The sequence below is a fragment of the Balaenoptera ricei genome, chromosome 2, assembly GCF_028023285.1.
Source record: "Balaenoptera ricei isolate mBalRic1 chromosome 2, mBalRic1.hap2, whole genome shotgun sequence".
NCBI classification, from domain to species: domain Eukaryota; kingdom Metazoa; phylum Chordata; class Mammalia; order Artiodactyla; family Balaenopteridae; genus Balaenoptera; species Balaenoptera ricei.
The window spans coordinates 128402856-128425560 of NC_082640.1; the positions used below are offsets into that span (position 1 = coordinate 128402856).

Below are 22705 nucleotides of genomic sequence, written 5' to 3' on the forward strand. Positions count from 1 at the left end.
TGCTTTTAACATAAATTATTATTGCTTCTACATATAACTATATCTCCACCGACGCTGGTATTTGCATGCAGCAAATACTATGAACTTATCGACTGATCTACCTGAAGACTTTAACAGAAGGAGATGAACTACCTTTTTATGGAGGCCTCTTTAAGAATTGTTCTGTGGAATGCAAGGTGCCTTTAAGCAAGAGAGTTTTACTGCACTGGCTTTATAAAACATGACTCCAACTAAAAATCCCTGTTAATTATTAAACCCTTATGTATAATCTGGACACCTGACGCTGCTGATACTGCAGATTGAGAACAGAGAGTGTTTGTCCCTCAAGTTAAGCCTAAACACCAATAGAAAAAGGTAGTTATCAAGGGATTTAAAAACCCCAAAACTTTTCCTCTTATATTTAGTAAAGAGTGTGGGGTGTCTCCTGTTTTGGCTGGCATATCTGGCGCCTAAACAACTGGTTTAAACCTTGTTTGGGATTCCTGCTTGTTTTAGCATGGCAGATCTTGGAGTTCACAGAATCCTCCTTCTCGTTATTTCTCTGACAAAGTGTCTGGAGGGCACAAAACTGCTGGCAGACTTAAAAAAATGTGGTGACTTGGAATGTGAAAGTAAGTCGCTTTTCTTTTTTTTCCTTCTTTTCCTCTTAAAATGAGGCTCTGAAATGATATAAAACGTTATTGTGGACATGTATGATAAAAATGAACATTAATATCATTGAGAAATATTTATAATTGTAAGGTATAGTACACTATAAAAAAGAAATGCTGGAAGCAAAGTATTTTGTGACAGTTTTTAATGTAAATATACAAAGGGGCAAAGATCAGCCTGATATATAAATATATAAGAAATTTTAAGGATATTAATCCAGATCTCAAAAACAAACTAATTAGCACTTTTACTATTTTTTAAGATAAGTGTAATTGATTTGTATTAAAAAAGATATCAAGCCATTTGATAGTTATTTTTATGAAGCCCTTACAGTTTTTAGTTTCTATTTCACAATCAGAAGTTTCTGATTCTCATGAGTTTTCTAAGACTGTTTTTATTTCAAACCGTCATGATTTATTGTGTAAACTTTATCAAACATTAATTATTTCTGTGTTCCCTTATTATGCAAAAATACTGAAATCAGTGTTAAGAGTACATAATTTTATTTATATCTTTGAATATTAAACTTCCTCTTCTACAAAGAGAAATTAATTTTCATTTTATTGCTTAAGAACTTATTTTCTGAAATTGGCATTATGGTACAAAATGAATAGCATCCCAGCATGTTAGAATTGCTTTATATTGTTCTATCCCTCCAGTATGTGAGAATTACTTCGAATTTGCAACACGTAATTAAAAATGCAAAATATTATTAGTATGAACATAAATGATTTAAAAGTAAATTTTTTATGTGTAAACATTTTCCTTAATCATTTGGATACATAATTTAATATATAGAGAATGTTTACTAGATGCTTTATAATAATATTATTATAACAATTTTTCTTTCCTTCTTTACAACCTCATTTTAGTTTCCTAGGGCTAGGCACATAACATGGAAAGAAAGAGAACATTCAAATTTACAGTAATTGATAAAAGTTTTTTAACTTTAATTGCATGACTTAATGCAAAGGTTTTACATATGCCAGTATAATTATAATCGTTAATAAGGTATGTATATTACTTTATGTGCTGAAGGGCTGAATCTAGCATATGTGGTTATGATCATTCATAGTTATTAAGGGCCTATTATGTGCTGGGTCTGGGGGATGAGGGGTGTGTATCTAAGAGGGATAAAATGAAATGTAAGATAAGTTTCTTGTCCTCCAGGGATTTTCATTCTAGTGAATGATGACAAGACAGGTCAATATGAAACAGTAAATAGTAATACAACATGAGGATAATAGATAATATTGAAATTCAGAGAAGCGGCAGAGTAGGCTGGACCAATTAGGGTTGTCTTATAGCGGAAGTAGGATATGAGTTGTCCATGAAGAAAGACTGATGGGTTTTTAGAAAGGCTTAGGAAAAAACAGAAAGAAAACTCAGAATACAGAAGGCGGGTGTTGCAGTGAAAAGAACTTCAGTTCAAATCTGGCTCCACCATTTATCGGGTGTGTGACCAACTCTTTGATAGTTAATTAAAGGCTCATTTTTTAGTCTGAGATGAGATTATTTACCTCATAGGTCTGTTTTGAGGATTTAATAATAGCAGTAATAAAAGGTATGAAAGAGTTTATCATGATGCCTGGAGTATAGTAGGTGCCAGAAGAAAACTAATTATCTTTTCCTTCCCTTCTCTACTGTGTGTTTTTCTCTGCATGTTTACATAGCTTTAATAAGCAGAGTCTTAGCCATAAGAGATTACAGAGGACCTGACTGTCGATACCTCAACTTCACTAAGGGAGAAGAGATATCCGTTTATGTTAAACTCGCAGGAGAAAGGGAAGATTTGTGGGCAGGAAGTGTAAGTATCTAATCTTACAAATTGAATACAGAATAAATGACTAGCTTGCACAAGGATGCCTGGTGTTCATCTCTAAAGGAACTTTAAGAATTTAAAAGTACTTTATATATATATTAAAAACCCTTAACATATTTAAACAAACAAACAAAAAAATGGTCATGTTCAGTGTTGGTTCCAGAATTTCTATAAAAAGTAGCTTTGGGGAAGCCAGTCTGGTTGGGATGAAGGCTTAAGAGTGCCTTGAAATTACTTTTACACAGCATGCATAGTTTTTGAACTTAGGTTTTATATTTATTTGGAGAGACTTTAGCGGGGCCAATGGAGATTATGGGATGACTAGGTAACCCCAGCCATCCCTTGGTGTTACCAATGGCCAAGTTTAAGAGAGACTGGGAAGTTTTAGTTAATCAGATTAAAAGACATGTCTTGGGAATTCCCTGATGGTCCAATGGTTAGGACTCTGCGCTTTCATTGCCGAGGGCGCAGTTTCATTCCCTGGTTGGGGAACTAAGATCCTACTTGGCCAAAAAAAAAAAAAAAAAAAAAAAAGACATGACTTTCTGAGCAAATAAAGGACTGAGTTGCTATTGAAGAGATCCTCAGAAAGATTAGTAGCCTAGGGAAGTGAGGTATATGAATTTTTCATGGAGGAAAAGAATAACTGAGAGAGACTACTATTTGGCCCAAAGTCCTATTACACTGAAATGCCTAGATGCCTGAATCACCTCTCTGAATATACAACATAGAAAAATTAATGATTAATATTTTCAGTTGAATATAGGTTTGTATCTTAGATTATATCATGCTTTAGAATGAAAAGATGCTATGACAAGTGATTTTACTCCCAAGCTGAACAAGCATGACCAACCTGATACCTACATCATTTCCATATCACGTATGCATAAGATCTCTTCCCTGTGTAGCCTCTGTGATCTTTATTTGAAGGAGCAGATTCTATTTGGGTCTATCCTGCTTTTTAGCATGAGGGGCTACATGACTGAACCTCAGACTGTTGTTGGCCAGAATTGTTTACCTGGACTTTGCAGCTCCCAAGACTTCTTACTGCTTATGGTGCCTTAAACATGCCATTTCTCTGTCTTGAATGCATGGGAGGTATCCAATGCAACTATAAGGAAAATGACACAGTAAGTATCATAAGAGGAAAAGAAAGCATTCTTTCTTGTTTACTATGTGTGAAAATGATAGTTCCACACAAAAGCAGCATGTAATGTGTGGAGCCATGGTGAAGTTTCAAGCACACTTGGTTTTGTGCCTTAGATGTCTAGTCCAGGCAGATAACTGTTTAAGAAGCCACACTGTGTGGTTAGGACTCTGGGCTTTCATTGCCAGAGGGCCCGGGTTCAATCCCTGGCCAGGGAACTAAGCCCCACTGGCATGGCCAAGAAAAAGAAGCCACACTGTGGAGTTCATTCCTTCAGTTTCCAAATAATTGCAGCAACTGGTGAGCTGGAAGAATCACAGTTGAGGTATAATGGTGCTGAATCAAAAGGCCAAAAGAAATATGCTCTTTAAACTTTGACAGGGATGGGAAATGGGCTGAGAGTGGTTATGTGAAGCCTTCACTCTTGGGGGACATCTTGTATGCACTTGAACCGGATTGAGAGGATCTCTGCTACCAAGGTACCCTCAGAAAAGTTGTATGGAACCAAATGCACCCTGGAAGACTCATAGATCCTTACTATCTTGATGAATCCACCTCAGCCCTTCAGAGTTTAAACATCTTACCCAATTTTGACATCCTGAAAATGCTGCATATGTCACAGCTCCATCTTGCTTGGCTACAGTCACCATTCTCTTGCTTTTTGATATTCCAGGTTTACTAGTGTAAATCTGTGGTCCACCTGGGCAAGAAAGGTCATTAAGAACAGAAAAAAGAAAGAAAATGTGTGGTTTTCCCTCTGAAATCTGAAAAAGTGGCATTTTATAGCTTGACCCTTTGTTCCCTCAGATTTATACTGTTCTGTCGAGTAGCAAAAGGAATATGATTTCACTGACTTTCTTTTAGATGGTAAATGAAAGCCGTTAATGTTTGTAATTTGAAATAGATGAAAGCCAAGGACATGAAACAAAATCAGGCTCAATGGCTATTATTGCTTTGATCACTCTTACTTGCTAATCTTCATTCTTCATTTTGATAGAAAGGAAAGGACTTTGGGTATTTTCCCAGAGATGCAGTCCAGATTGAAGAGGTGTTCATATCTGAGGAAGTTGAAATATCAACAAAAGTGAGTAAACTCATTTCAGTTATTAATTGAATTTATTTATTTATTTATTAGAGAAAATTTATATTTTATTTTCTCTAACAAAAGAAATAGTTGTTGTAAACACCCAAGAATTCTCTTTTCCAATTACCAATAGTTTTTTTTTCTTCTTTTTTAATGAATGTATTATTTATTTTATTTTATTTATTTATTTTTATTAATTGATATTGGAGTATAGTTGCTTTATCGGTTATTAATTGAATTTAAAATTTTTTTGGCTAAAACAGTTTTCTGTGGTATAAGTGCCCATCAGTTATACATCTTATATAGTGGATATATAAAATAGTCTGAAAACTCACTCTAGGAATAGTTTGAGTATGTGAATAAAATCAGGTAAGACGGGATTGATGACAAGGATTTTGCTTACTGAAAAATTAACAGGCAGTAGAGTGTAGTGGTTAAGAGCATGGATTCTGGAGGTAGACTGGGTTGAAAGCCTGACTCAGCCACTTAGTTGCCATGTGGTCTTGTGTGCCTTTTTTCTCATCTGTAAAATGAAGATGATGATTATGATATAGTGCTACCTCAACAAATTTATTGAGCAAAAAATGAGCATATGTAAAGTACATAGAACAGCACTTAGTAAGTGCTATGTAAGTGTTAGATATTATTACTAATGTTATTGTCCTACTGGGACAGAGTTTATTTCCCACCACACTCTCTAGGTCTCATATCTGTAAACCTCTTTTGCTGTTGGAGTTTTAAATGAACTTGATAATGCTGGGCTTGATAATGAGAATGGGAATCAGAAGGTGACTCTTCAATATGTGAATTTGATTAGCCCATTTAATTCACATTCCAGGTTAAGCCTATTTACCTTACATGAAGTCAGTGTGAAGTCAGTCTGCCTAGTTAAGTAAACTATTATCTGGCTCTTTTCCAGCAAAAATTCTGGGATTAACTGTCTATTCACTGTATAACTACTGGTCCCGTCAGTTCTGTCTCCAAAATATATCTGTCTTCTCTTCATTTTTACTCTCCCCATAGCCCTGACTCAAAGCATCATTATCTCTTGAGTAGAACACTGCAGTAGGTTTCTAACAGGTCTCCTTGCCCCTACTTTTGCCCTCTTCCAATTCATTCTCCAGACAGCAATGGATCTTACAGATACAAAAACAAAGAAATCAGATCATGTCATTCGCTTGGTTTAAAGCCTTTTTATGGCTTTGCATTGAACCTGGAATCAAGCCCTGAATCCTTACCCTGGCTCTACATGATCTGCTCCTGCCCCCACTGCTGACCCTGTCACGTGCCACTCTCCCCGCACTCACTATGCTCCTGGCCACACTGGCCTATTGATAGTTCTTAGAACATGCCAAGCTCTTTCCTAGCCCAGAAACCCAAACGGGCTGTTCTCTCTGTTCGGAATGCTTCGCCTAAGTTCTTCACCTGGTTAGTTCCTTCTTATCCTTTAGGTCACAGCTTAAACATCAGTGCCTCAGAGAGCTCTTCCATGATGATTCTAAAGGAATTACTGCTTCTTAATCACAGCTTCCTGTTTACTTCCTACATAGCACTTATCACAATTTATAATTACGTTTTTCTATTGTTTACTGTAGAATTTCAGCACCTGGCACAGTGCAGAGCACATAGTAAGCATATAGAAAGCCCAAATTCTTTATTTTTTAAAAAACATGTTTTTATTTAGGCTGCACCGGGTCTTAGTTGCAGCATGCATGTGGGATCTAGTTCCCCGACCAGGGATCGAACCCGGGCCCCCTGCGTTGGGAGCACGGAGTCTTACCCACTGAACCACCAGAGAAGTCCCTAGAGGGCCCAAATTCTTAGGTCAAGTTCCCTGGGAAATAGACTCCAAGATGGATCTTTGCATCCAAGAGGTTTACTAGGGAGTACTCTTGGGAATAGCACCTGTGAGGGAATACAAGGAAAAGCAGGATTGGGCAGACAGAGAAGTTGAACTGTGATCCGGTTGCAACAAAGGTTTCAGGTGATTCCATAAGGAGCTTTGAAGCTGGAATGGCCTTTCAGGGTTGTTCTGAATAGGGGCAAGGGGTTGGGCCTTTTTATCCTTGCATGACTGGCTCATCTGGGGTAGTGTAACCTTGGGCTAGATTAGGCTAGTATTTACTAGAGACAGTTGCTATTTTAATTACTTGATTCATTTAATCCTCACAACACCCCTATAAGGTAGGTACTGTCATTATTCTCATTTTACAGATGAGGAGACTGAGGCATAGAAAGGTCATCCTATTCGCCCAAGGTCACAGAGCTAGTAAACGGCAGAATTAGGATTTGAACCCAGAGTGTTTGGCTCCAGCGTCTGTTGTTAATCACCTACTATGTTGCAATGCCAAAAAATACTGTAAAATTGCAATTCTGAAGTTTATTATTTTTTTTATTTTTTTTTAAAAAATTTATTTTTATTTTTGGCTGTGCTGGGTCTTCGTTTCTGTGCGAGGGCTTTCTCTAGTTGTGGAGAGCGGGGGCCGCTCTTCATGGCAGTGCGCGGGCCTCTCACTATCGCAGCCTCTCTTGTTGCGGAGCACAGGCTCCAGACGCGCAGGCTCAGTAATTGTGGTTCACGGGCCCAGTTGCTCCGCGACATGTGGGATCTTCCCAGACCAGGGCTCAAACCTGTGTCCCCTGCACTGGCAGGCAGACTCTCAACCACTGCGCCACCAGGGAAGCCCTGAAGTTTATTTTTGTAAAATTCTGAGCTTTATTCTCATTTCATAATGGTGATATTCAAAGAGCAGTGTATATCACTGTTTCATACCTTCAAATAAAAAAAAAAATAGCTTCACCATTTTTCTTCTTGATGATTTGGTTGTTTTGTGACATGAGCAAGGGGATCACTGCTTCCATCGGCTACATGCAATATCTCAATAAAAGAAGTCTAAGTGAGGACTTCCCCAGTGGTCCAGTGGTAAAGAATCTGCCTTCCAATGCAGGGGACACCAGTCCGATCCCTGGTCGGGGGATTAAGATCCCACATGCCACGGGGCAACTGAACCCGCACACTACAACCACTGGGCTCGCGCGGCTCAACCTGCGTGCCGCGAACTACAGAGCCCATGTGCCCTGGAGCCCGCATGCCACAAGCAGAGAGAAGCCCGCGTGCCGCAGCTGCAACCCAACGCAGCCAAAAAAAAGAAGTTTTTTTAGTGCAACTTCTAACCAGGCCTTCATGCTTTAGAGTCTTTGGTTTGTCTGAGCTGTGACCATGTGCTGTAAATTCCCCTCCCTGAAAGCGCTGCACAGCTGCATATGTCCATTCAGTGTACCCTTACCAGGAGCAAGATTTTGTGGCCATGTACACCTGTTCACTAGAGTTTATTTGCAGAATATACTCAATACTTGATTGCCTCTGCTTCTGAAGTTCTTCAATTATTTGATAATAAATAAATCCTAATGCAAGAGGATTTTCATTTAGGTTTATATCATTAACCTTGAAAAGTCAGTTATGATACAAGTGTTTGAGATTAGGAGTTTTTGCTCTGCTGTTGAGCTAGTTGTGTGGCCTTGGGAAAATCATACTCATCCATTTTAAATGATTTCAGAGAAACAAGGAGTTTTTATATATTAATGTCAAACGTAACTTTTTTTCTTTCAGGAATCTGACTTTCTCTGTCTTCTTGGAATAAGCTACACATTTGAAAATGAAGATAGTGAGTTAAACAGTGATAATGATGAAAATACTTATCCATATGAAGAAGACAAGGAACCCAAATCTAGAGTATATGAAAGTGATTTTCAGATAGACCTTGGCTTTTATTCAACTTCTGAAAGTACTTTGTTTGAAGACCAATTTCCAGCATCAGAGGCTCCTGAAGATATCAGAAGTACTAGTGAATCAAAGGACTGGGAAGCAGTAGAAGCTGGAAATGTGGAACAGTATCCTATTCCAGAAGGGGATCATGTCCCACCATCCTCAGCCATTCCTGAAGTGAAAGGATGGTTTGGATTTGGAAAGGACCAAGCTGGAGAAAAGACTTTTGAATCAGTTACTGAACCTCTAGAAGAAAGCTCATTTCGAAGTAGAAAAATACCAGTGGAAGATGAGAATGACCCAGAGGGATTAAACAATGGTGAGCCCCAAACAGAACATAAGCAAGAACTTGAATCAGAATTTGATTCAGTGCCAAAGAAAGAGTCTGAACTAGTGTCTGAGTCAGAGCACATCCTCAATCCTCAAGACACTGGTTGGTTTGGTGGTGGATTTACAAGTTATTTTGGCTTTGGGGGTGAGGATACAGGGCTTGAATTACTGTCCAAAGAAAGCAACCCACCATTACAAGATGTTCCTAGTTCCATATCCTCTGAGGAAGAACCCACCGTTCCATGTACAGAAATATTAACAGAAAAAGAAGACACAATCACTAATGATAGCTCAATTCTCAAGCCAAGTTGGTTTGATTTTGGTTTTGCTATGCTAGGATTTGCATATGCTAATGAAGATAAAATTATATCAGATGATGGAAAAAATGAAGAAGAAGGTGGGGGAGATAAACATGGATATCCTCCAACAAGTGAATTTGACACTGATAAGGAACAAGAAATAAAAATAACAAAAATTATGGAAACTGAAAATCAAATAGGCAAGAAAATGGTCTTAGAGAAAACAGATGATTCTGATACTTTACCGTATTTTAAAAAGTTCTTGTATACTTTTGACAACCCCTGGAACTTCCAGAACATTCTAAAGGAGACAGAATTGCCATCTCCCAAAGAGACACTGGATGAAAATAATGGAGGTGAAAATGATAAAAGAGAAGAATTTTCAGTTGAGTATTACCCCGCAGATAATACGGAAGATATGATGTTGAAAAACGGATACAGTCAGCCAGGTTAGTATAAAAATATCTATAATATGATTTCTTTTTAAAATATAATCTATTTAAAAATTTTTTTATACAGCAGGTTCTTATTAGTTATCTATTTTATACATATTAGTGTATATACGTCAATCCCAATCTCCCAATTCATCACACCACCACCCCTCCACCCCACCACTTTCCCCGCTTGGTGTCCATACGTTAAACATAATCTATTTTTAAAAGTGCAAATCACATGAAACATCCAGGAATCCATATTTCTCAAAATACTCAATAATCAACAACAACTTTATCAATCACCCTTTTATCAATTTCTGGTTTACTCTGGGATTTAGTAGATCTTAATATCATAAAATAAATCCCAAGGGACAAAGAATGATTGGCTATATATGGATGTTTCAAGGAGATCTCAAAGTATTTTACAATAAGTTTTAATCAAACTATTATACGTAAACAGGTTAAAAATATAAATAGTGCTAAGGTTTTGTTTTGTTTTGTTTTGTTTTAACAAAAGCAATTGCTGTTCCCTCTGTCCGTTTCTACTTCTACCTCTGTCCCAGGGAAAATAATTTCCTTTATTTTTTAAAGAAAATTTCCTTTAGTGTTTATCTCTATTTTCTAAATAAAATATTTATATTCTTCTTTGAGTAACCTATTTTAGATGATGTTCATTGACTTCCTGTTCTGTTAGGTGAGAATTTTTTCTTATTTGCACTCAGTTCATTTACACCTTCCCAATATAGCTATATCTGAATGGTGTTCTTAGAAACCTAAGCTAAGGTAATTTAAAATTGTCTTGATTCTTGAATGATATTTTATTCTAGATCTATAGCTCCTCCCCCCAAGAAGAGCTATGATAACAAGGGTTTTCTTTAACTGTACAAGATAATAAGGAAACTCAAGCAAAAACAATGTAAAAAGTTTTCAGCTTTCTTCCTCAAGTCTCTCAATTCTGGGAGATCAACAGAGGGCAACAGAAGAGAGCAGAGTATCAGAGGATACTTCTAGATCTAGATGTCCAGGTATCTAGCAACTCCTATGATTAAAAACAAGTGGATAATATTTTAAGTAAAGAATTATATAACATGACTTTCCCACATCTCCATTCTGATGTCTCCATGATGGACAGATTAGAAACTCAACAAATATTGGCCAATAATACAGAAACAATCAAATCCTAGAATGACAGAAAAACTTTCACAAGAAGAGATCAACAATGTTGCAAACTCAGAAGGAAACACATTTCACTGGTACTGGTTGATTATCTTGAATTTCCAGAAGAACTATATGTTATTTCTCTTAATATTCTAGAAAATATGAGTTCTTTACTTGATCAACATCCTCAACCAGAATATAGACTTTAGATTCTAACCCTTTTCTAAATAAGAAACGTGGTGTGATGATTTTCATGACTGAAAACATTAGAGACCTAGATTTTCAAAGGCTAGAGGAAATTATTTTGTTCTAAGCTTGTTAGATCCTAAGGGAATATTTGTGAAAAAGCAGATGAATAATTGGAAAGAAGAGAGACTAAAAGAAAACAATATCAGACCCAGAAATACAGTATTCAAAATATAGATATATAAAAATATTTTAGAGCTTATTTATAGAAACTTCAGGGCATTCTGAATATCATTTTAGTAGAATTTATTTATCATTTCATATAGTGATGCTGGGAGAATTTCTAAATATGAATAACTTGGTAGATAGTCAAATGAGAACAGGGCATTTATGCAATTATAACTAGTTTTGAGGGACTTTTATAAAAATGTTAAGAAATTCCTTCAAGTTTCAGAAAAAAGATGTCTTACTATATAAATACTTCAAAACATTTCACTATTAATTAAATGAAAAACAAGCTGGGGTCATGCAAAGTTTGTTTTAAAAAAAGTATACTAGGGACTTCCCTGGTGGTGCAGTGTTTGTTTAAGAATCCGTCTTCCAATGCTGGGGGACTCGGATTTGATCCCTGGTTGGGGAACTAAGATCTCACATGCTGCAGGACAACTAAACCCGGGCGCTCTAGAGCCTCCGAGCCCCAACGAAGAGCCCGCACGGGGCAACGGAAGATCCCGCATGTCGCAACAAAGATCCCGAGTGCTACAACTAAGACCCGACACAGCCAAATAAATAAATAAATAAATAAATAAATACTAAAAAAAAAAAAAAAAGGATACTGAAAGAGGGATTCAGATAAAACCACAGACTCTATTTTCTCAATATTGGAGAAATAGCTAAAATAGCCAATATTTTCAGATAATTTCAACAACTCTTTTAGGCAATAACAAATGAAAACTTGACTTATTTAGAAAGAGTGCATAAGGAAAATGAATCACTGATCTTGAATAAGTATTTGTGAAAAGCTGAGGCTTGAGATAACCACATTTACAAAAAGCTAATATCCTGACATAAGAATTTACAAAACAGATAAATTAGGGAACAATTATTTATATTACAATATTAATAACTATTTTACAAAAGGACTCCAAACTGAGCTTATTTAAATAATGAATTTCCCAAGTACAGTTAAATATGAAAACTATTCATTATTTTATTTGAATTAAAATTCTGTTTATTAATTTATTAATAATTGTAAGAAAGTCATATCTGTATCTAATGTACTTTTTTTAATTGAAGTATTGTTGATTTACAATGTTTCAGGTGTACAGCAAAGTGATTCAGTTATACATATATAACTGAATATATATATGTATAAGAATATATGTATATTCTTTTTCAGATTCTTTTCTATATTAGGTTATTATAAGGTATTGAATATAGTTCCCTGTGCTATACATTAGGACCTTGTTGTTTATCCATTTTATATACAGTAGTGTATAACCGTTAATCCCAAATTCCTAATTTATCTCTCCCCCGCTTTTCCCTTTGGTAACCATAAATTTGTTTTCTATGTCTGTGAGTCTACTTTTGTTTTGTAAATAAGTTCATCTGTATCATTTTTGAGACTCCACATATAAGTGATATCATATGATATTTGTCTTTCTCTGACTTCATTTAATATGATAATCTCTAGGTCCATCAATGCTGCTGCAAATGGCATTATTTCATTCTTTTTTATGTCTGAGTAATAGTCCATTGTATATACATACCATCTTCTTTATCTCTTCATCTGTCGATGGACATTTAGGTTGCTTCTATGTCTTGGCTATTTGTAAATATTGCTGCTATGAACATTGGGGTGCCTGTATCTTTTCAAATTATAGTTTTCTCCCGATATATGCCCAGGAATGGGATTGTTGGATCATATGGTAGTTCTATTTTTAGTTTTTTCAGAAACCTCCATACTGTTCTCCATAGTGGCTGCATCAGTTTACATTTCTACCCACAGTATAAGAGGGTTCCCTTTTCTCCACACCCTCTCCAGCATTTATTGTTTGTAGAGTTTTTGATGATAACCATTCTGACTGGTGTGAGGTGATACCTCATTGTACTTCTGATTTGAATTTCTCTAATAATTAGCAACATTGAACATCTTTTCATGTGCTTCTTGGCCATCCATATGTCTTCTTTGGAGAAATGCCTATTTAGGTCTTCCACTCAGTTTTTTGATTGGGTTGTTTGCTTTTTTGATATTGAGCTGTATGGGCTGTTTGTATATTTTGGAAATCAATCCCTTGTCAGTTGCATCATCCACAAATATTTTCTCCCATTCCGTAGGTTGTCTTTTTGTTTTGCTTATGGTTTCCTTTGCTGTGCAAAGCATTTTAGTTTAATTAGGTCTCATTTGTTTATTTTTGGTTTTGTTTCCATTTCCATCTCTAGGAAACAGATCCCCCAAAATACTGTTGTGATTTATGTCAAAGAGTGTTCTGCCTATGTTTTCCTCTAGGAGTTTTATAGTATCCAGTCTTACATTTAGGTCTTTAATCCATTTTGAGTTTATTTTTGTATACAGTAGTAGAGAATGTTCTAATTTCATTCTTTTACATGTAGCTGTCCAGTTTTCCCAGCACCATTTATTGAAGATACCATCTTTTCTCCATTGTATATTCTTACCTCCTTTGTTCTAGATTAATTGACCATAAGTGCATGGGTCTATTTCTAGGCTCTCTATCCTGTTCCACTGATCCATGTGTCTTTGTTCCAGTACCATACTATTTTGATGATGGTAGCTTTGTAGTATAGTCTGAAGTCAGGGAACTTGATTCCTCCAGCTCTTCTTTTTCAAGATTGTTTTGGCTTCTAATGTAAATCTTAAAGCTTAGATTTAAGTAATGTGAAAATAATACCTCAAAAGTTTAATCAAATATGAAATTATTATAATATATTAATATAATTAATATATTATTATAATATAATTATAATATTAATATAATTATTAATTATTATTTATTATTAATTATAATTATTAATCAAATATGAAATTTTCATTTTCTTCACATATATTTATTTCAAATACAGTGTAAAACAATATTTAAAATAAACCAATTTAGGCACATATAAATTTGGTGTAATTAATTGTCAAATAAGCCTTTTTTCCCCTAATGCCATTAAACATCATTGTAGATCACTATTTGAGTCCTGTATTTACAACAGTCCTATTGTATTCAGACTCCTGAGTTGATTGTTCATTTTTAAGTTTACTATCCACAGGTGGCATTAGTAAATTACAGATATGTGTTTGCTTACTTGGGACTTTCATCTTTTAAACAATGCTAAGTAAGTGACAGCATCAAAGCCATGTGTTAAATTCATAACTCAAAGAGCAAAGTTAGACATTGAATAATTCAGTTAGGACTATTCTTTAATATTGTTTTTCAGGGCTGCACTGATACTTTTCTATCCTTGTCTTAAAAAGTAACTGAGGAATAAATCCCACAATTTACTTGAATACTATAGCTCAGGCTAGGACTAGTTAGAACTTTTTTTTTTAATCCTGTTTGATTAGTTCATTGAATCAGGTGATCAGTTTAAACTATGTTTGAAAATTGAATTGTCTTAAATTGATGGCTATTTGACATGGTATGCACATGTATGCATATGATGACATGGTATGCATATGATATAACATTACAAATGTGTAAAATTATGACATATGTTTCAAATTAATTTTTTTTCTTAATTTTGGGGAAGGGTGATCCCTTTTATTTTTTATTATTATTTTTTATAAATTTATTTATAAATTTTTAAAAATAAATTTATTTATTTTTGGCTGCATTGGGTCTTTGTTGCTGCACGTGGGCTTTCTCTAGTTGCGGCAAGCAGAGTCTACTCTTCATTGCAGTGTGCGGGCTTCTCTTGTTGTGGAGCATGAGCTCTAGGCCTGCGGGCTCAGTAGTTGTGGCTTGCGGGCTTTAGAGCGCAGGCTTAGTAGTTGTGGTGCACGGTCTTAGTTGTTCCGCGGCATGTGTGATCTTCCTGGACCAGGGCTCAAACCCGTGTCCCCTGCATTGGCAGGCGGATTCTTAACCACTGCGTCACCAGGGAAGCCTGGTAATCCTTTTTAAATGAAAGTTCTTGAGATGTACATATATATCTTCATATATACAGGGTCATGAGTCAAAGGATGCAGATGCCCTTCAGAAGGTAGAAAAGGCAATGAAATGGGTTCTCCTCTAGAGCCTCCAGAAGGAACACACAGCCCTGCCAAAACCTTGGTTGTAGGATTTCTGATTTCCAGAACTCGAAGAGAATGTATTTGTATCCTTTAAGCCACTAAGTGTGTGGTAATTTATTACATCAGAAGTAGCGAATAATAGAGGCTACAAATTTATGTTTTAATGAATTCTTTCCATAATGAAGTATCACAATGCCCACAAGATTCAAAGAATGACCTGCCTAGAAAAAAAATAGGAAGCCCACAACAAAGCAAGCATGTAAAAAAAAATCCAAAACATTTCTCCTTATTTACTTGCAGATATGGTCTCTAAAATAGAGTTATCTATGAGAATTCATGAAGAAGTACATTTCAAAACTCTATCTTCTGAAAATAATGATGAAAAATCAAAAACATCACTAGACACTGAAAGGCCTGCTCAAGTGGAAGTAGACACATTTGTGGAAAATACCCTGTCAAACAGTCAGATCTTTTCAACTGATTACTCTTTGTCTTCTCAAAATTATGTTGCTCAAAAAGGTAAGAAACAAGCTATTTGTTCTCCAATGCAGCAAGTGAGGAAAAAATTAGATTCAAAATTACATCTTATCAAGTGTTAACATATTTTTATTTATAAATTGACAGAAGATGCTTCTGAGTGTCAGATTCTGAAATATTTATTTCAAATTGATGTTTATGATTTCCTGAATTCTGCGTATTCACCAATTGTAGTTCTTACAGAAAGGGTAAGTTGACGTTTTAGACGTTTTTCAATAATTTTACCTATTTTACTAAGTATAGGAAAAGCTGAAAATTATGTTTGAGTGAATCCTCCCTATGTAAGTGTTACATAATATTTCTCTTTACATAAGATCTTACATGTAAGCTTTCTCCTTACATGAATGTTTTGTTGCATAGATGTTGTTAAGGATTTTTTCTGAAACTTTCCTTAAGCTTTGTTGATCTTGAGCATTTGGGTTTTTTCCTTCCCCTTTTTTTTCAAATCAGGGGAAATTACACTAAGAGTTAACTCAGAAATAATATGAACTGAAAATTAATCTTAAGCAAATCATTAGTATTTGAATGACAGCTGTGACCTCAAAATGGTGTAATGTGAGAATCTTGCAAAAGCAACTAGTACCTCAGAATTTAACCAAGTCATAACTAAAATTCTAAAATCTGTCCACTTTTTCATTTATTGTAAATCCTATTAAATTCTATCTCATTTATTGTAAATGAAATATTGCAAAAGGACCTAGCTGTAGTACTTGGCACATGAGACCTTTTACAAATGTTTGTTCCTTTTCTCATCTACTGCTACCAAATAAATAATTGAGGAGGCACTTTTGTCTTCTCATTTACATTTTAAGATGAAATTTAACAGTGGTTGCCTTCAAGGAGTTCACTCTAGTTGGAGGACACCAGTAAAAAAAAATGCAATAATTATAATATGGTGCTGTAATAGCCACAGGATGCTACTGATATACAGGAGGAGCTGCCTAGTAGACTGATTGGAAGTGGTAGGTAGAGAGGGTGGGGAGGAGGAGCCTGGGAAAATGTCCCAGAAGAGATCTTACTTGACCTGATATTGAAGAAAGAGTAGGAGTTAGCCAGGCAAGAAAGGATAAACATTCTAGGTTGAGGAGAGAGCATTTTTAAAAGTACAGAAGTGGGAGAGAGCTTGGCATTTTTGGAGATCTATAAGCAATTCAGTCTGATTGAATACAGAGTGAAACTGAAGTTGTATACTGGGATTATATAAAAAATAGCTTTGCATGTTATGATAGGAAGTTGAACTCTATCTTTTAAATGATGGGGCACTATTGAGGAATTTTAAGTAGGGAGTGAACTGAAAAAGTTTCATTTTTAAAGTCTATCTGTCAACGTTGTCAAATAAGAATTGAACCGGATAAAGACCAGAGGCAGGGAGGCCAATCAAGAGGTTATCACTTTAGTTCAGGAAATAAATGGTGAAGGTCTAAAACAGGGTTTATAAACTCAAATGAAATGAGTGCAGCACAGGGAAAGGTGAGAACTGTAGCCAGCTGGAGAGTGTATGCTTTCTCCGAAAGATGTAGCTGCTACTTACCTTCAGCCTGGTTTTTGCCAGATCTTCTGATATTTCAAGAAAAGTTGGAAATCTGGGTTCTTTTGTGTGAAATCTCCCAATTTTTAATGCTGGCAAATATTTAGATTAGAAAAAATATCATGCAGTTCAGACAAAACATTCTGTAGGTTGGGTCTGGCCCACTAGCCACATTTTTTAACCTTTGGCCTAATATCTCATAGTGGTTGTTAAAATGATTGGAAGGACAAACTAGGTAGATTTTTGTAGATAGACTTCATTGGATTTAATGATTGATCGAATGTAGCAAAGAGAAGAAAATGGAAAAGTGAGGATAATTTACCAGATTTTTAGTTAGGGTGACCAGGTGCCACTGACTGTAAGAGTATTTGTGAAAACTAGGCTTAATGACACATATTGTTTTACTTTCAGAGGCTTCCTCCTTACTTTATTTCTTTGCTGGTTTCCAGAGAGTTGACATTACTTGGTAAATAAGTTCAGAGAAGTGATTAATTTACTTTGTATGATTTGGTGTTGAAGATGTTGATTAAAAACGTTACTTAGAAATCTGCTCTAGCATAGGAGAAAAGGAAAACTAATAATAATGATGTAATTTATAAAAATAGTCATAATAAAACTTTCAACTACCCATTTAATTAATTCTACTTGTTAGTATGTCCAACTGACATAGCCCTCACTTGTCATCCCCCCTCCCAAAAATTATACCAGTGAAGTTACTAAATTAAAAAATAATTTATTAGTACACCATATTCACCTTTCATATAAAGTGATTACTTAATACAGGCTATGCTAAGTAAGCTTACTTTTGTGGACTCATTAAATATAATCAAATACATTTTACTTGAACCATTTTGGATGAAATTCTTCAGACATGAAAATATTGAACTTAAATTTGTTAATTATCTTCTGACCTTGGAGAGTCACTTGTTCTCTGGGGAAGTCTCAGGTTTAAAACTGTAATATCAGTAGCAGAGACTAGATGACAGACTGGTCATTGGCTGGCTTGAGCATTGTTTAAAAATTATGAACCAGTTGACTACATTTAAAAGGTTAGTTCATATAAAAATCTGGATTTCTGCGTTCTCTTGAAAAAGTAGAAGACTGTAATACATAGTCTTCCGTTCTTCTGTGGCAACAAGAAACTCAAGCTGAATAGCGCTTGCATTGAATAGACATGCGGTTTTCATTTCCCTATACTTATTTCAACTGTTTGGCCTCTATACGACTTTAAGTTCATAATGTTTGGGCTAAATGCTCTGAAGAGTTTCTGCCAGGTCAGGAGTTCTAAGTCTTAGTGGGTCTATTAAGCATCCATAATAGCTGCAGTAAATGGAAAATTTGAGCAATTTTCCAGTTAAATTTAGGCAAAAGTGTTTCCTTTTCTTCTTGCCTAAATGCTTCAGGTAATTGTTTCTATTCACTGACAATTTCAGTTAGATTTTGTATACAAAATACTTTTTTTGAATTGTTTAAGTAATAGGAATCAACACCACTTTTTAATCTACTTTATTTTATAATTGAGGAGGCTCTTTGGGTTCTAACCTTTATATATTCTTAACTAGAATAAAAAAATATATATAAATATATTCATTTATATGCGGAATAAACAATGGAAATTACCCAGCTCTTGTTCAACAGGTAGTTCCTGATTTAGTATGTTCTGAGAACAACTCTTACATCACTAGTGCAGAGAATGAAGATGTGGCTCAGCATGTTTGACTTTCTTTTGAAGGACTAGATCCTACAGCCTGTGACACTGACTGTTTAATTAAATGGGAGTAACTAGTGTTTACAGTTTAGCAACAGGGCCCTTCATAAGGGAAATCAGTTTCTAGGTTGTGGACAAGGTGTACTGGTTAGCATGTTTCCAATGTTCTTGTATGCTTTCTAGCAGCTGTCACAAACACTAACAGAATTTGTTCTCCATTTCCTTTAAAGTAAGCTTATATAAGATGGCAAAATCCCATATCTACTTAAGGAGGACAAACTTTTATATCTTTCACATGGTAAAAACCATGTACTCTATATGAATATAATATAGAATAAAACATTCAATTTTATTTTTATCAGTTACCTAATTTAGTATTTCTCTTTTCAATTGTAGATTTTAAGAGGGTAGTACTATGCATGACATTTAAGGAAGAATTAATCAGGAGTTATGTCCATGAAATTAGATTATGGGTTGGTAGTCGCAACTCCACCTATAGCACCCCTTTACCACACAAGTGTCAAAGCAGGATCACAGTGTGGAAACACAAGAGTGCAGGATGTATTAGAATCTGAAATCTTTCTCAAGGATATGAGGAGTTTAGTAGAACTTTATTTACATATTAGAATATATTAACATGAACCTTTTTAAAAATGGAATTGAAAGATCTAGAGGAAGAGGTAAGTTTCTGTATGACTACTAAGTGTGCAGAAAAGAAATTAGGTTTGAACCTGGCATTGAGTTTAAGTTTTACTGTTTTTGCCATGGGGAAACTTGTAGATTTTTCTTTTAAATTTCATTTATCCTTTTGTCCCTGCTCTATGTTTTTAATATTTGGAATGGTAATTATTGAAAAACTAGAAAAGGACACAGACTGTCTCAGGGAGGGCAAAGGGATTTTTAAAAAAATGTTTTACGTTGTAAATAAATCCTGAAAGCTAACGATTCTGGAGTTCCCTGAAAATGTTCAGACTTACTGAAGAATTTTCATTCAGTAATACAGTGTTTTAATTGAGGCATATGTTGTTGTTCTAAGATCCTTTGAAATTCTAAATTTTGGTTATGCTTCTGTTTAGATTTTTAAAATTAATTTATTAATTAGTTTATTTATTTTTGGCTGCATTGGGTCTTCGTAGCTGCACGCAGGCTTTCTCTAGTTACAGCGAGGGGGGGGCCACTCTTCGTTGCAGTGCGCGGGATTCTCATTGCAGTGGCTTTTCTTGTCGCGGAGCATGGGCTCCAGAGCACAGGCTCAGTAGTTGTGGCTCGTGGGATCCAGAGCACAAGCTCAATAGTTGTGGCGCATGGGCTTGGTTGCTCTATGCGGCATGTGGGATCCTCCCGGACCAGGGCTCGAACCCGTGTCCCCTACACTGGAAGGCGGATTCTTAACCACTGCGCCACCAGGGAAGCCCCTTCTGTTTTGATTTCAGTAAACTATTCACATAGTTTAGTTTCAGCACACACTGTCCAACACTATGAAGGTTGTGTAATACCTTAAAACTAGAGAATCATTAAGCAATTGCTGCTACTCTTTGCTACTTGTGAAAGTTCCTGAAACTCCTTAGGCTGATGTGGCAAATGAGAGAGAGCACTTTGAGTTCCAAAAAACTAGCCTGCATTTTGGTCCTGAAAATCACTTGCCGTGAACTTGGGCCATTTCTGGATTCTTTTTGGCACAATAGTTCTGTTGCTGCTAGAGCTTAACATTAGGGAAGTTTCCTAAGGAACTAAGATTCTGTTCAATTATTGAGTTCTCTCGGGTGATTTGTTTAGGAAGAAGTATCTGTGGCTTTTTGAGTTGGTTCATGAAGGACTTCAATTAGAAGACTCAGAGATGGGTGATCCTTTACACCTGTGTTAACTAAAACCCATCTCCAAGAACAGATCCAGCCCTGGGTATTTTATTCAACAGACCTAAATATAGGGTCCTAAATTTAGAGGGCAAGATGCTACTTTTAGCTTCCCTTCCACAGAGGAGAACAGCACGCGCCCAGCTAAGGTCCATACGGGTTTGATTTAGCATTTGGGTACCTAGGAGTTCATGGAGTTTAAAGAGGTTTGCCCAGCAAGTGCCCAGGTAACTCAGGTAAAAGTGAGTAAAGCCCTCGAACCCTCCGCAGGGCGGAGGAGGCCCGATCGATGTCCTCTTGCGTGGGAGAGGTTAAACTTTGCCCAGACCACAGCTGACCCGAGACGCCTTCCTGTCCAAAGTCCGGACACGGCTGGCAGCAGGCGCGGGCCCTGCAAGCCATTTTCTGACAGGAATGAAGACGGCGGCCGGTTTCCCTGGGTCGGCGGGCTCCCCCAGGGTACGACGCCGTCAGGGCTTCCGTGGGGTGCGGACAGCAGGCTCTAGCGGGGCTGCGAGAGGAAAGCGATGGGGGCTGGGGCTGGGCCAGGCGCCGGCACCCGGGCCGAGGGGGCGCGTCGCGCTCACCCCGCTGGGCTACGCCGAGGGGCCTCCGGGAGAAGCCTCGCCGCCGGCACCCGAGGTGGGGGCTCCTGAGACCTAGTTCTGACGTTCGGGGCGGTGCGGCCCACACCACAGAGCAGGCCCCGAGGTCGAATCCCATTCTACCAGCCCCAAGCCTCTCGATTTCCAAGGCTGGGTAGCTCCGCCAGGTAGAGCCCCGGCCCCTTTAAGAGAGAACGACCGGGACACGTCTACGAACCTCGCGCGAAGTAGGAGGGGAAATTAACGGAGTCCCCGCGACCCCGCCTCCGTGCGGCGGTCTGGCCGAAACCAAACCGAGGGGTAGGGCGGCGAGGAGAGTGCAGGTCGCAGGCTCGTGCGGGCGGGCTTGGGCCTTCGGCTCTTCAGGACGCAAAGCGTAACCTAGGGGCCGAAGCTCCCCGGCTGGGCAGCGTGGACACTTGAGACCCGTAGGCGCCGTTCATCTCTGGGACCTCCCCGCAGCCGGCTCCGCAGTGGTCTGCTCCGGTTGCCGGGTGCGGGTTTGGGTTCCGGACCGGACGCTGCGTGTCCGGTCCCGCTGGTGGTGGCTCGGCCAGGCCCTGGATACGGCGCCGACTGCCAGGGCAGCCTTGACGCCATGGAGGGGCCCGGGACTGTCTCTCAGCCGCACTTGGGGCTGGTCCTGGGAAAGCTTCGCCGGGTGAGTCCAGGCGCGATCCGGGTCACTTGGCTCAGGGGTCGCGGGAGCCGCCCGGGGAAGGTAGCAGCCGATTTTGGCTTTGGGGTCTGAGCGGCGGTGGTCGGAGGTCCTGAAGCCAGTTCTCACCTGTCGCCGGGCTACGGCCTGTGTCCGAGACAGTAGCCAGGTTCCTAGGATGCCTGGGCGGTTTTTTTGTGTGGTGTAAGGGGACCTGGAGATCAGGAATGTGAAGAGAGCATTAGCTTAGCAGGACTTTACAAGGGTGTGTTTCCCCGATTCCTAAAATGAATTAGCCTTTCGGTCCTGTTATTTATTTTGAACAGAGGTCAATAACACGTGGTTTCCCCGACAGTGAGAAACTTGAGGACAGATCCTCTGAAATGAATTCCTTTTAGTACTGAAACTTCGCGTTCCTTGAAAAGACACCTAAGTCATTTTCTTGAGTGTTTATGAAAGCCTTTCCAGGCTGAGCGAATAGCTTCAGTAGAGCAGGAATGAAAACAACATGGTATGTACAGCAGACTGGGAGCAGTATTACTAGAGTGTAAAGTGGGCTCAGGGAGTGATGTGCAGTGATGCTTGTTGGAGGCATAAGTTTATTCCAAGTGATGTAGGTGCTGAAGAGCCCTTGAAGTATTGCAGTGGTTAGACTTTTGGTTTAAATAGATCTTCCTGTTAGTAGTATGTAGGTTAGGTGTA

At 37.6% G+C, this 22705-nt stretch overlaps 1 protein-coding gene across 9 annotated transcripts in view; it reads left to right on the forward strand.

Annotated features, from left to right (window-relative positions):
• The first annotated feature begins 312 nt into the window (after nt 1-312).
• MIA2 (MIA SH3 domain ER export factor 2) overlaps nt 313-22705 on the forward strand; it is a 104732-nt gene continuing 82339 nt past the window's right edge. For 4 of the 9 annotated variants that reach the window (XM_059914139.1, XM_059914142.1, XM_059914141.1 and 1 more), the window contains exons 1-6: nt 313-611; nt 2325-2458; nt 4618-4704; nt 8315-9548; nt 15415-15633; nt 15739-15839. In XM_059914139.1, the coding sequence (XP_059770122.1) occupies nt 497-611; nt 2325-2458; nt 4618-4704; nt 8315-9548; nt 15415-15633; nt 15739-15839 (1890 nt within the window). In that variant the 5' untranslated portion in view covers nt 313-496. Of the gene's footprint in view, nt 612-2324; nt 2459-4617; nt 4705-8314; nt 9549-15414; nt 15634-15738; nt 15840-19478; nt 19568-20886; nt 20977-21113; nt 21200-21614; nt 22007-22705 lie in introns of those variants that run through there. The other 5 variants (XM_059914148.1, XM_059914147.1, XM_059914146.1 and 2 more) reach the window with 5 other exon arrangements.